This window comes from Eumetopias jubatus, unplaced genomic scaffold (assembly GCF_037043125.1).
Source record: "Eumetopias jubatus isolate StellerSeaLion01/CBP00866 unplaced genomic scaffold, mEumJub1_p1.0 scaffold_5, whole genome shotgun sequence".
Lineage (NCBI taxonomy): Eukaryota > Metazoa > Chordata > Mammalia > Carnivora > Otariidae > Eumetopias > Eumetopias jubatus.
This window is the reverse complement of record NW_028274811.1, coordinates 111,865,735-111,880,663: the sequence shown is the minus strand read 5'-3', so window position 1 is coordinate 111,880,663 and position 14,929 is coordinate 111,865,735. Positions and strand designations below refer to the sequence as shown.

Genomic DNA, 14,929 nt, shown 5'->3' with positions numbered 1-14,929 from the left:
AATGAACTGCACACTCCTTTTTGTACCAAGTCCTCACCGAAAAAGCCAAAGGCATATAGTTTCTACGCCGTGCCAGTTTCTTGCGATCTCGCTCAACCTTCTCTTTCTGAGCAAGCTGCTGGTAATATTCAATCAGTTTGTTCATCTGTAAGAAATCAAAGATGCAGTAATTGTTTTCATGAAAAAGCTAACAGGAAATATGTAAGATTAATCAACAACACTAACTGGACACATAATGAACAGAGAAGACAAATGACTACGGTAGGCAAATTTGCCCTTTTCTTCAAAGAGAATTTCTCTTCATTACATTTCTCTGAATTATTTGCAATATTAAAATGGAACCTTTAAGTTTAACAATGGGAAGAACTGGGCAATGAAAAGGCTAGGAAATTTCATGCCCTCTTTTCACCCCCCTTTTACTTCATTACTTATTTCCCCTTACAACTACTCCCATTTTTTCTGCACGGCCACAGGCCTATCTACTTCTAAGAATCTGACATCTCGTACTGTGTTCTCCCCCACTCATATATTTTCATTTTTAAAATATGTCTTAATTCTAAAAGCAATACATGTTAATTGTGAAAACTTCAAGCAATATTAAACATAAAGAATAAAAAGCAATACTTCTCTTCTGTCTCTTGTGTCCAAGTCCACTCTTGCCCTCACTAAAGGTATCTGCAATTACCTTTTAGATATCTTTCTTACACACTTACAGACGTGGGTATGAGATTACATTTTGCACGCATTAAAACAAAAACCCTGTGTATAGATATACAGCTTTTATGTCTGAAAATAAGTATTTTTCCATATATGGGAAAAGCTTATTATTTTATAACTTATTTCACTAAAAACAAACACATACTGTTTTCTTTTTCTGATGCACAGCCTGACTACAGAACTAAAGCTACAGCTAGGTTTCTCAAGCCAGACTAGAAAATACAGCCATTGTGACTTAAATGTCTTATGAGAAGCACTTTCTGTGTAACAGACACCAAAATACATATCACAGATTTCTGGCATATGCCATATCCACTGATAAAATGGAAGATCTTCAGTCTTTTTCTCCATCTTTTCTTAGTTCATCCTCTCTCTGATGACGCTTTACTTACCCGTTGCGTGTGAGGATTTTCAGGTTCCTGCCAACCACCACTAGCTGCAAAACAAAAGGACATTAAACAAATTTTCATAATTTGGTATTTTTATTTTCATAAAAACAGGTCATCTGCAGGCCACAAAATGAAACTTAAAAACATAAAAATCATAGTTGTTTTGTTTTTTTTTAAGATTTTATTTATTTATTTGACAGAGACACACGAGAAAGGGAACACAAGCAGGGGGAGCGTGAGAGGGAAAAGCAGGCTTCCCGCCGAGCAGGGAGCCCGATGCAGGGCTCGATCCCAGGACCCCAAAATCATAGAACTTCTAAGAAATAGTCCTATGAGTTATATAGACCAGAACACTCAGAATGAAATTTTCATTAAAAATAATGATGGTGACAGGGGCACCTGGGTGGCTCAGTTGGTTAAGCGACTGCCTTCAGCTCAGGTCATGATCCTGGAGTCCCGGAATCGAGTCCCGCATCAGGCTCCCTGCTCAGCGAGGAGCCTGCTTCTCCCTCTAACCCTCCCCCCTCTCATGTACTCTCTCTCTCATTCTCGCTCTCTCAAATAAATCATCTTTAAAAAAAAAAATGATGGTGACAAACACAACCACCCCCACCACAATTAACACATGCATAGCTTCTGTGCCAAGCATCTGAAAAGTATTACATTTCATTTTATACAATAACCCTCTGACATGGGGATTCTTATTATCAGTCTCATTTTACAAATGAAATTGAGGCTCAAAGAGGTTAAATAACTTGCCCAAAGTCACACAGATAGTTAAGTGGTAAAGCTGGAATTCAAACTCAAGGAGTCTGACTCTTAAGAACCTGATCTTATCTAGAATACTGTGCAATTTCTATGTTCTATGACCTTGATTCAGAGAAGAATTTCTTACATAAGAAACAAACAGCACAAATCACAATGGAAAAGATTATTCCAGAAAGCTAAAACCATAATGAATACAGCTGACTCTTGAACAACATGGGTTTGAACTGTGACAGTCCACTTATAGGTGAATTTTTTTCAATAAATACAATAAAGCTTTTAACTGTATTTTTTTCTTTTCTAGCTTACGATATTATAAGACTACAAATATACAATACATACAACATACAAAATATATGTTCATCAACTATTTATGTTATCAGTGCGGCTTCCAGTCAACAGTAAGCTATTAGTAGTTAAGTTTTTGGGAAGTCAAAAGTTACACGCAGATTCTCGACTGCACAGTGAAGGGGGGTCAACACCTCTAACCTCTGCATTTGTTCAAGGGTCAACTGTCTATCTCAATAAAGCTAACCAAAAAAAGGGGGAAAAGTAAACTATAATGAGATACCATTTTACAACCATCAGTTTGGAAAAATTTGAAAGAAGTCCCACAGTACTAGAGCAGCCAAGGATCTGGAGCAACGGGTAGTCTACTCTTAATTACTAGTGGGAGCAAAAACTGGTAAGCCATTTTGGAGAGCTAAAGATGTGGACAACTTAAAACAAGCAATTTTATTTTCAGTTATGCAGAGAAACCTTTAAGTCTTGGACTTAGGAAAAACATACAAGAATGTTTCTAATAGCACTGTTGTCAAAAGCAAAAAAAAATGAAGGCCTAAATAAATGTCCATCAAGAAGACACTGAATAAGTAAACTGTGGTAAGTCATGCATAAATCAGCTATATATCAGGAACATAATGCCATAGAGAACAGCTGTAGTAGGATACATATACAGTATATTTCCATTTGTTTCATATTGAAAAAACATTGTTAGTGGCTACATACTATACACTCTCCTATGTGGAGGAGTATAAAGACAGGCATGGATACCGATAAACACTGGATTCAGGACTGGGATGATTATACTTCTCTGGGAGGCTGAGGAAGGGGGATCTAGTGGGGATAGGCTACACAAGGAGCTTTTAAACTGTTTTGGTTATGTTTAATTTCTGAAGCTGGGTGATAAATACATGAATGTGTATTATCTGTTTAAGTAAAAATAACCTTTTTTCAAAACAAAAAGGACGCTTGTTGAAGGTGACACCACACCTTCTTGCAAGAAATGACAACAATATCCTTTAGTATGATATATTTTAAAGGTTGCCTTACTTAAGACAATCATGAAAAATAATTATGTGAAAGAAATGTTTCAGCTGTAATACTCTGAAAAATCTAGATGTTTTACCTAATTGCTTTAGAACTGGTAATTTATTCTGAAGAGCAATTTGGGAGACATAACGATCTCATTTCTTTGCACATTACAGACACAATGGCTTACTTATAAATAAACAAATAGTTCTAAAGTGGTTTCAGAGTTTCTCAGACACCAATGACATCATGAAAGAAAAAATTATCTGTACTCTTTAAGAGCTCCCAGTATTCAATTATTATTGTCAAGATACCCTAGAGAAGATAGATTTCTAGAAGTAAACACAGGTTTTAAGCTCTGAAATATAAATTCTCCAACATTAATGGCTCATAATCCAAAAAGCATAAAACATTCTCCTAAGAGTAACACTGAGAAATCTATTCGGACTTCTGGGCTTTGTTTCTTTACCTTGACAATAAGAGACAAAATACAAACATAGAAAAATACACTTCAAAAAAAATACACTTCAACTCACTGAGGCATACATACTCTGCCACTTTGAGGTTGTTCTTCATATTTAACTTACATTCATAAGCAAATTCAAACAACTTACTTGCTACCCTGATATTAAAACACACAAATATTTACTGACAATCTAAAGATGCTATAGACTCTTTCTAATAAAAATCACATTTCAGGAAATATCTATCCACCAATGAGCAACAACCAAGAATTCAAGCATTCTAAACCAAAGAGCAAACACAACAGACTCAAGGATTAAATTTTTATTTTTTTAAAAGATTTTATTTATTTATTTGACAGAAAGAGAGCGAGAGCAGGAACACAAGCAGGGGGAGTGGGAGAGGGAGAAGCAGGCTTCCCGCCAAGCAGGGAGCCCGATGCAGGGCCCGATCCCAGGACCCCAGGATCACGACCCGAGCCGAAGGCAGACGCCCAACGACTGAGCCACCCAGGCACCCCAAGGATTAAATTTTTAGGAAGAGAGTTGAATCTAAAGAAACCTGACCCATATTTACTTCCAAATTGTGTAATCATCTATAACAAGTTTTTACTTAAAGTCCATCTTCATTTTAGTTATGTCAACTGACATAATGAGTTCATTATGGGCTTCGTCATAGACTAGTAAGATGAAATTTTAAAGATTTTATTTATTTATTTGAGAGAGAGAGATAGCACAAGCAGGAGGGAGGCGGAGAGGGAGAGGGAGAAGCAGACACCCCACTGAGCAGGGAGCCCAATGTGGGGCTTGATCCCAGGACCCTGAGATCATGACCTGAGCTGCAGGCAGACACCCAACCAACTGAGCCACTCAGATTCCCCCCAAGATGGGAATTCTTACCAAGTCTAAAAAGTTTCAGAAAATTGAATAAAATTTCAGAAAGATAAAAGACAATGGGGAGTTAGCAATGCCACTTTTTATAAAAAATAAATAGCAACTCAAGACTTTGAACTGACTATACAGAGTTTCTACTCTCTGATGTTAACCATGGAGTACCGGAAATGAAAAAAAAAAAGGAAGTTTCCCAGTCAACAAAGCCAAAAGACAACCGAAAGAATGGGAGAAGATATTTGCAATGACCTATCAGATAAAGGGCTAGTATCCAAAATCTATAAAGAACTTATCAAACTCGACACCCAAGGAACAAATACTCCAATCAAGAAATGGGCAGAAGACATGAACAGACATTTCTGCAAAGAAGACATACAAATGGCCAACAGACACATGAAAAAGTGCTCAACATCTCGGCATCAGGGAAATACAAATCAAAACCACAATGAGCTACCAACTCACACCAGTCAGAATGGATAAAATTAACAAGTCAGGAAATGACAGATGTTGGCGAGGATGCGGAGAAAGGGGAACCCTCCTACACTGTTGGTGGGAATGCAAGCTGGTGCAGCCACTCTGGAAAACAGTATGGAGGTTCCTCAAAAAGTTGAAAATAGAGCTACCCTACAACCCAGCATTTGCACTACTGGGTATTTACCCCAAAGATACAAATGTAGTGATCTGAAGGGGCACGTGCACCCCAACATTTATAGCAGCAATGTCCACAAGAGCCAAACTATGGAAAGAGCCTAGATGTCCATCGAAGATGAATGGATAAAGATGTGATATATATATATATATACAATGGAATATTAGGCAGCCATCAGAAAATGAAATCTTGCCATTTGCAACGACATGGATAGAACTAGAAGGTATTAAAAAAAAAAAGAACTAGAGGGTATTATCCTAAGTGAAATAAGTCAATCAGAGAAAGACAAGTATCATATGATCTCACTGATATGTGGAATTTGAGAAACAAGGCAGAGGATCATAGGGGAAGAGAGGAAAAACATGAAACAAGACAAAATCAGAGAGGGAGACAAACCATAAGAGACTCTTAATCTCAAGAAACAAACTGAGGGTTGCTGGAGTGGTGGGGCGTGGGTGGGATGGGGTGGCTGGGTGATAGACATTGGGGAGGGTATGTGCTATGGTGAGTGCTGTGAATTGTATAAGACTGCTGAATCACAGACCTGTACCTCTGAAACAAATAATACATTATATGTTAAAAAAAAAAAAAAAGAATAGCCAACATAATATTAAAGAAGGACAAAGCTAGAGAATTCACCCTAGATAGTTACTAAGATCTATTTTTAAACATTTTATTTTTATGTATTTTATTATTTTTTATCATGAATATGCTTTTATTTTAAAATACAGTGTTAGATGCAAGTGTACAATATAGTGATTCAACAATTAAAAAAAAAACCCCAAACAATTCTATACATTACTCAGTGCTTATCACAATCAGTGTACTCTTTTTTTTCGTTGTGGGACTTTCTAAAAACTTACTTTTTAAATTCCAGTATAACCAGTGTACAGTGTTATATTTGTTGCAGGTATACAATATAGTTTCAACAATTCTATGCATTACTCAGTGCTCAAATAAGTGTACTCTTAATCCCCTTCACCTATTTCCCCCATCCCCCCACTTACCTGCTCTCTGGAAACCATCAGTTTGTTCTCTATAGTTAAGAATCTGTTTTTCTTTGTCTCTTCTTTTCTTTGTTCATTTGTTTTGTTTCTTAAATAAACTATTTAAGAAATAAATAAATAAAGGAAGTTTCCTTTAATAAAGGTAAGTGCAATCTCCACCCTGAAATGCTCAAATGATGGAAAGGTAGTTAGTGCCTTAGGTGGTCTTTAGGTCAAAACACACACACAATTTTTCTGTTTTACTGTTAAACATTTTATGTAAATACATGTGTCTTTGAGCATGTGTTTAATGCTCCAGGATATCTGGATATGGAAATGCTGGGCAGAAGGATAAAAGCAATTTATTTTCAATAAACGGTGAAGGGGTTTTTAAGAGTACACTTTCATGATGAACACCGAGTAATGTACAGAATTGTTGAGTCACTGTAGTGTACACTTGAAACGAATGTAACACTGTATGTTAACTCTACTAGAATTAAAATAAATAAATAAAATGCCATTTATTTTGTTAAAATAAAAACAAATATAAATAAGGGCACTTTGGAGCACCCGGGCGGCTCATCAGTTAAGCGTCCAACTCTTGATCTCAGCTTGAGTCTTGATCTTAGGGTCATGAGTTCAAGTCCCAAGTTTGGAAAAAAAAAAAAAAATGGGGGGGTGTCTGGGTGGTGTAGTCAGTTAAGTGTCTTACTCTTGGTTTCGGCTCAGGTCGTGATCTCAGTTGTGAGATCGAGCCCCAAGTTGGGCTCCACACTCAGCATGGAGTCTGCTTGAGATTCTCTCTTCCTTTGCCCCTCCCACTCGTGGTCTCTCTCTCTCTCTCTCAAATAAATAAATATACTTTAAAAATAAAATAATACAAATAAAAATTTAATAATTATCAAACTGCTCTCCAAGGTGGTAGTAGATGAAAGAACTATTTTGCCATACTCTTGCCAACACTTGGTTATTACCAGATCTAAAAAATTTGCCAAATCAATGAAGTTTTAATTTGTATTAATCATACAAGGCAATTTATGGATACTCAAAGAAAGAGTCGAAATAAAAACAAAGGGCTAATGAATGCAAGGCCACACAAGGTGGATGGAAGGGTTGTGGAACCAAAGAGGGCTGTCTCAAGAGAAGATTCTCAAAGACCTGGTGCCCACTTAACTGTGAAAAAGATTTTTGTTGGGTGGCATTAAAGACGACACTGAAGAATATCACCTAAGAGATTATTTTGAACAGTATGGGAAAAATTGAAGTGATCGAAATCATGACTGACCGAGGCAGTGGCAAAAAGAGAGGTTTTGCTTTTGTAACATTTGATGACCGTGACTCTGTAGACAAGATTGTCATTCAAAAATACCATACTGTGAATGGCCACAACTGTGAAGTAAGGAAAGCCCTATCTAAGCAAGAGATGGCTAGTGCTTCATCCAGCCAAAGAGGTCGAAGTGGTTCTGGAAACTTTGGTGGTGGTCGTGGAGGTGGTTTTGGTGGGAATGACAACTTTGGTCGTGGAGGGAACTTCAGTGGTCGAGGTGGCTTTGGTGGCAGTCGAGGTGGTGGTGGACATGGTGGCCGTGGGGATGGCTATGACGGATTTGGTCATGATGGAAGCAGCTTCGGAGGTGGCGGAAGCTCTAATGATTTTGGCAATTACAACAATCAATCCTCAAATTTTGGACCCATGAAAGGAGGAAATTTTGGAGGCAGAAGCTCCGGCCCCTATGGTGGTGGAGGCCAACACTTTGCCAAACCACGAAACCAAGGTGGCTGTGGTGGTTCCAGCAGCAGCAGGAGCTACGGCAGTGGCAGAAGGTTTTAATCACTGCCAGGAAACAAAGCTCAGCAGGAGAGGAGAGCCAGAGAAGGGACAGGGAAGCTACAGGTTACAGCAGATTTGTGAACTCAGCCAAGCCCAGTGGGGGCAGGGCCGAGCTGCTACAAAGAAGACATGTTTTAGACAATAATCATGTGTATGGGCAAAAAATCGAGGACTGTATTTGTGACTAACTGTGTAACAGGTTATTTTAGTTCTGTGGAAAGTGTAAAGCATTCCAACGAAGAATTTTAACGTAGTTTTTTTTTTTTTTGCACCCATACTGTTGATTGTTAAATGTAATAGTCTGATCATGACGCTGAATAAATGTGTCTTAAAAAAAAAAAAAAAAGGACTAAAAAATGTCAGGGGAGGGAAACACAAACTTGAGTTGTAACTTTATGAAAGGTTAAGGTCTTTCCATGGAATCTGCAAGGCTTGGAGGAGTTTGGAATCAAGATAAAGATCATTTTAACCCGACTGTGAGCCCTTCCATGTACACATTTTGGTTATTGATCATTTTTATTTCCACTTCTGAGAGCAGCTCTTCTTATCTTTTGCCTAGTTTTTCTTTGGGGCTTCTTTCTTGATTTATAAGGGTTCTTCATTTTTGGTTATTTATCTTTAGCCTGTTATATATGACCCAAATATTTTTCTTAGTTTGTCACTTTTAACTTTTAAATTTGTTCATGGTGTCTTTCATCATAGGAGTGTTTATGTTTTATGAAGAGCATTAACATTTTGATTCTAAAAAAGTGTCAGATTTACCAATGCTATTTTACCAACTCTAAGAAAACTAAATAGTTTACCCAGTCTTAGATGAAACATTATAGTCCATAAATGTGAGAATTTGGAAACACAGAAGATTTACTTCTGAGTTTAGCTCCTGCCTTCCAACAGGTAATAGAAATAATCATCTGTGGGCAATTTTAACACTACCAATTTCACAAAATCTCATGTTGAAGTCCGCCTGACTCACCCACAGATTTGTCTGCCATGCCTACATCTCTAGATGTCCAGCGACAAAATCCACAGGCCAGGTAGTAGGCTTTCTTCATGGTGGTCTTGGCAGGGTCATCTGGAAGTTGTGTGGAGATGCTTGTTGCCCGAGTAGAGAGAGTGTGCATACAGCCGGGACAGTCAAAGCAGTTGGCACACCTATAACACAACACCACTGTTACTCATTACACAAATATTCATCAAGCAACTGCTATGTGCCACGCACTGTTCTAGGTGTTAGGAATTCAAGAGGGAACTATAAGGGAGGACTGTCTCTCAACTAAAAAGAAATAAAAAAAGTATTAAAATCTTGTTTTAAAATTTAAAAGGTATTGTATGTTCATTTACTTTTTTTAAAAATGCAATCATCACCAAAGTTCCTGAAGAAATTAGAGCCTGACCCAATCCTACTCCAGAGAACATCACTGTTAAACAGTCTGGATTTAACTATTTCAGACTCTATTTAGGCTTGTACAGACCATAAAGATTTCTGAGAAAGAGAGAGGTCACCGCTTATGCCTTCAGACAGGACAGAGCAGCTGCACAATGAAAACCTCAGAGGCAATAATATAATACGCTGTGAAATTGGGTTTGGAAAATAACTGCTTGTTTGCTGTGCCAGAGAGCTGACACAGAAACCAAACGATGCTATCAAACTGCAACAGTTGAGGAGCAGTGCCTTTTCGGGGCTTTCTGTTCTCTCCTTAGGCACTACTCTTCCTAATGCTCAGCCAACATTTCCCCTTTCGGGGCCCCTGTGCCTTGTTGCTTGTAACTTTTTCACCATCTGAGATTATCAAGATTTCACTCTTAGCCTTGGACTTACCCTGAAGCTCTGTGCTACGACTCTAATTATCTGCGATATTTTGCCTTAACATCCTCGTATAAGGATAATAATGGTATCTACCCACTGTTCACTGCTCACTTATAGTTTAAGGATTAAATGATGAAATTAATGTGTGGAGAGCACACAAAGAAACAGTGTCTGGCTTATTAGGAGCTATTTCTCGGGTTCAGGAAAGAAAAGTCATGGTGGTTCACATCCATGGAGGTGTAAGGGTATGATTGGTAGCAAAGGACTTACACGCTAAGCTAAAAACCAAATGGCACCCAGTGACAATGAGCACACCTACTACCCAGATCTTGGTTTTTAATACCATTTTCCAATAAAAGGAACCAGGGCTCCTTGGAGAAATGGCTAATTCAAGGACTGAGGCCGAGCCCTGGGATGAGCCTGGAGTATCTTGTAGGACCAAAAAATAAGAAAATGCTCAAATGAATGAACAGCGCCCCCCACCCCACAACCCACGCAACAATGAGGGTACGTCAAAGGGATACAGGAGTCTACCAAAAGAGCTCCCGATGGCCAAAGCTGGAACAACCTGAGCAAAGAAATAAAGTGGTACTGGATTATATCCTAGGGTATAAAATCAATATTCACGCTTTAAATAAATGATTAAATAAATAAATAAGGGAGGAGAAAAATCTCCCATTCAAAAGAATTCCAAATAACTTAAGTAGAGAACCCTCATGGAGGGGGAACATAACTCCCCACTATTTAAGTGTCGGCTATGAGAGTGTTTTCTTTCCAAAGAGTACAGTATTAAAAAAAGAGAAAAATGAGTGACTCTATATTGGAGAAACCTGACAAACACTAGCTCAAGCCAGGTCATCAAGGCTAACATCAACAGTGATAAGTTCCACTGACAGTATGTACCCTTGGTGGGATGTAATGAAAGATGCACTTTACCTCTGCTGTCTTCCTCCCCATAACACATTCCCCAGCTGATGAGAAAAACATCAGATAAATTCCAATTGAGGGATATTATACAAAATATCTTACTAGTACTCCTCAAAACTTTTAAGGTCCTCACAACCAAGGAAAGTTTAAGAAAATGTCACAACAAGAGAAGCCTAAAGAGACATGAGTATTAAATATAACATGGGTATCCTAAATAGAATCCAGGAACAGAAAAAGGAGATTAGGGAAAAACTGAGGAAACCCGAATAAAATGAAGCATTTATTTAATAATAAGGTATCAATGTTGTTCATTAATTGAGACAAATTGACTATACTGATACAAGATGTTAACAATAGGGGAGACGACGTATGGGGTACACAGACCTCTCTATGCCATCCTCACAATAATTCTTAGGTCTAAAACTGTTCTAAAATAGAAAATTAATTTAAAAAAATCAAAGAACACTTCATCTAAAAAATGAAAACAAGCTAGTTAAAAATGTGAGTTACTTTCCGTGTGTTTTCTTACCAGCTAGTAAAAAAATAGTTGAGGAAAACAGAAAAAAAACGGATCCCAATCTTACCTATTCTTTTTTAGTTTGGCTTCAGCCGATGGCATATTTTCTAAGCAACTGGGACAATAATGGGAGTCCACCTAGAAAGAAACAAGAAATCAAAAATCAGAGGAAAAGGCACTCAGTCTAGCTTGTATATACATCTACTCCAAACAGTGAATTCTAAAATATAATGCAGCAGAGGGTGAGAGACCACTGATATGCCAAAGAACCTAGACTGTTTTCAGCTTAGGGTTTATTCTTCAACCATGCTTTTTCTTATCCTCTGTATTTCCTAAAACCCTTCCATTTTTCCTTTCTGATCTTACCTGTTTACTTTCATCAGGATTTTATGTAATAATGTGTTAAAAGTTGCCTATGGAAAAGAACTCTATGATAATCTAATGAACACTAATAAATAAAATAACCCAATTTGTGAAGCTGTGATCAAATACCCTTCCATCCTTTTATACTGTTTAGCTTTAATGGACTGTAATAACTTGACCACACTTAAATTGTTAAGGGAGACTTTAAAAGTTTTCTCATTACCAAAGTATTACATGTTCACAAAAGCATAAATTAACATTTACAAAATCAGCTTTAGCCAACTGATTAGAGATTTTTAAATGGCAAATTAAACTACTAAACTAGCAAGTCTTATTGTATTTAACTCAAAAACACAGAAGAAAATTAAATCCACTGTATTTTTTAAGCTCTGAATAATTATTTTCTTTAATGTAGGTAGATCCTATTTGACAATTCTAGAACTCTAGTCACCTACAGATGTAAAGACAGATTTAAATGAATACAAATACTATGAGAGAAACTGGCTTCTTTTTTCATCATCTGCTATACACAGGACCACCTTTGAAAAAATAAAGTCGCTGCTCAAATAATCTCCAGGAACATAAAACACAGTATTGCTAACTAATATTTGCACTTACTCATCATAAAAGGCAAACTATAATTTGTTCCTTCTTGTGGCTCTTTTCAAATTCTGCCTGTCCCTCCATGTGCAGCTCCAATCCCAGGTTCTCCATTAGAACTTTCTGGACTCCTCCAGCCCTCACCAGCCTCATCCTTCCCCAAACCCTAAATGGCCTCCACTTCACAGGTGGAGGTACACATGAGTCTGTAAAAGGTGCAGTAAGACAGAATGTCCTAGCTCAAGATATCCTTAGAAATCATGGAGACTGAGCTCTCTAATGACCATCAAGTGGGAATCTATTCCAACATATTCTGGAGGTGGAAGTGGAGCTGGAACAGGAAAGCATCTAAAAAGACAAAGGACCTGCTAAAGAGATACAAACAGAGAAAATGCTAATAGAGAAAAAAATACAAGAAATATCGTGTATATTATATGGCATTGATTTTTTTCTTGTTTTATTACTTAACTGCTTTCTGTGACTATTCTTAATATTATGAAAAATACACCCAATAAAATTGTTATTGATAATAATGTGTAAAATGGCTTACAGTATAGGACACATTTTCATATGCATTTTTAACAGTCCAGGGATTTTCAATTGAAGTTCTCTGAATCATGTTTCAAATCCTGATTTGAAAGGCTGCTGTTGAGTTTCAAATCTTGGTTCTCCCTGCCACCCCCAAAGTTTTGGTTGTGTGACCTAGGGCAAACACTGTCTGTTGCTTTAATTACATTTTTTTTAAACTAATATCCATTCTATTGGCCTGTAGGATGATTAAAGGAGTTTACATAAACCACATGGCATATAGAAAGCACTGAATAAGCAGCAACTGTTACCAGCAGCTTTTCCTTAACTAGACTGAGTCACTCAACAGCAGGATTTATGTTTTTCTCGTCTTTTAAAACCCAAAGCTTACGGAATGAACAACAAGATGTGCCAAGTGCTGTAGAAGTTTGGGGATTTTGTTATTTGTTTTTTTGTTTGTTTGATGCGGTGGGGCGTTTTACGTTCTGAGCAATCCGACGTCCAACGCTCACTTGTGCCTGCGAAGGACAGCACCATACCCTCTGGAGAAGCGCCTTGAGCTTATTCACCACAGACCTTATTCTAAGCGCTTTTCACCCAACTCGCCCCAACCCAACCTCTTCCCTGCTGCAGGCCTTGGCCTGAGCCAGAAAACACAGCAACGCCCAGTTTCTGGCCAAAGTAGAGGCAGAACTTCCAGGATGGGAGGGGCATGAATGAAAATGCCTATCGGCTCCACCCTACAATCAGTCGTGGAAAGACAGTATCTCGCCCCTCAAGTGACCTGAATAACCCACCCAATTACCAAACACCCCAGGAGACCGCCAGGGTCCGTAAAGTCAGGTTTGTCCAATCCGAGAGCGCTCTAGAACCAAAAGATCCGCTCCGCCCCACCCAAGGCCGCTCCTTCTTTCCAAATGACAAATTATAAGCAAATTAAATCAAACAGCAAATCTGAGTGACGAGAGACATAACCAATCAGCAAGCCAGGAAAATGACTACCCGCCCGTCGCGGTGACTAGGACGAACCCTTCCCCCCTCTCCCCCAACATATACACATTTTTCACGGGACGACTGCATTACCTCGTGAGACACACATTCCAGCGACCGTAGCTCGCTACAATAGCGGCAGAAATAAAGCTGCGACAGCGGGGCCCGAACCTTCTTTTCTCCCTGGACTAGGTAGAGAACCCGCTCCGATTGCAGCAAGGACGCCATCTTGGAGAGGGAGGAGTCAACGACGCTCTCGCCGCGTCACGTGATCCTAGAGCCTGCGTTTGCCTCACCGCTTTTCCTACGTCTTTCGTCGGAGACTTTGCGTAAGGTTTCCGACCTGGTGGGGTCTGGCGCGGGCCGAGAGTCACAGTGCGCGTGCGCAGCTGGGGATCCCCGCTTTCACCCCCAGCGTCTCAGTGAGCGTTTGTTACCTAGACGAAGTCCGACCTTTCCTATCATTAAGTACGCAATCACAGATCACATCCAGACAGGCCAGTGCTCTCCTTTTCTTTGTTTCTTCCAGAAAGAAAGGCGGCTCTTCTGTTTTATTTACAACTGCCTCTCCTGCCCTCACCTTCCAGGCCGACTTCCAGAAGGTAGATGGGTAGATGGAGGGTCTCAGGGACAGAGTGCCTTGGGAACTGGGAAGTTAAGAGTCACACCAGCACTTTCTTTTGGCTGTTTGGTCGCTGACCTGTAGGAAATTTTCACAGACATTATCTCGTTTCAAATTTCTTAAGACTGTGAGTTCCTCCACACAGAAGCCATGTCTCGTTCATTTCCAGGTTTCGAGTACTTAGAATTAGGACTGAGCCTGTATTGTGGGCGTTCAATAAGTATTGGTTAATGGAGGAATGAAATCATTGCGTGAACAGTGTTGCTAGATGTCATTTACATTTTTTCTAGTGCATAAACTAAGGCTTAGATATATAAAATGACCACTTAGAACCGGCCTAGCAGAGACTGGAGCCCAGGTTACCTGCCCCCAGTTCTGTGCTCCTCTCATTGTACTAAAACCTGTCTGACATTGGAGTTGGTGATTGAAAAGAAATGGAACTGAATATTAATAGTAGCTAACATCTATTGAATAATTATTGAATGTAAGGCGCTGTGACAAAACTTTACATGTCTCATTTAATTTTCACAAAAACTCCAAAAGGCAGGTCCTATCTTTTATTTTGCACCGAGGGA

The 14,929-nt window shown here is 38.8% G+C and overlaps 1 protein-coding gene across 1 annotated transcript in view; it reads right to left on the bottom strand.

Annotated features, from left to right (window-relative positions):
* DCTN4 (dynactin subunit 4) overlaps positions 1-13,997 on the bottom strand; it is a 32,756-nt gene extending 18,759 nt beyond the window's left edge. The window contains exons 1-5 of the mRNA XM_028106631.2: positions 13,826-13,997; positions 11,319-11,389; positions 8,974-9,152; positions 1,110-1,153; positions 38-145 (exon numbers count right to left, since the gene is read on the bottom strand). Coding sequence (XP_027962432.1) covers positions 38-145; positions 1,110-1,153; positions 8,974-9,152; positions 11,319-11,389; positions 13,826-13,960 — 537 coding nt within the window. The 5' untranslated portion in view covers positions 13,961-13,997. The remainder of the gene's footprint in view (positions 1-37; positions 146-1,109; positions 1,154-8,973; positions 9,153-11,318; positions 11,390-13,825) is intronic.
* Positions 13,998-14,929: the final 932 nt, after the last annotated feature.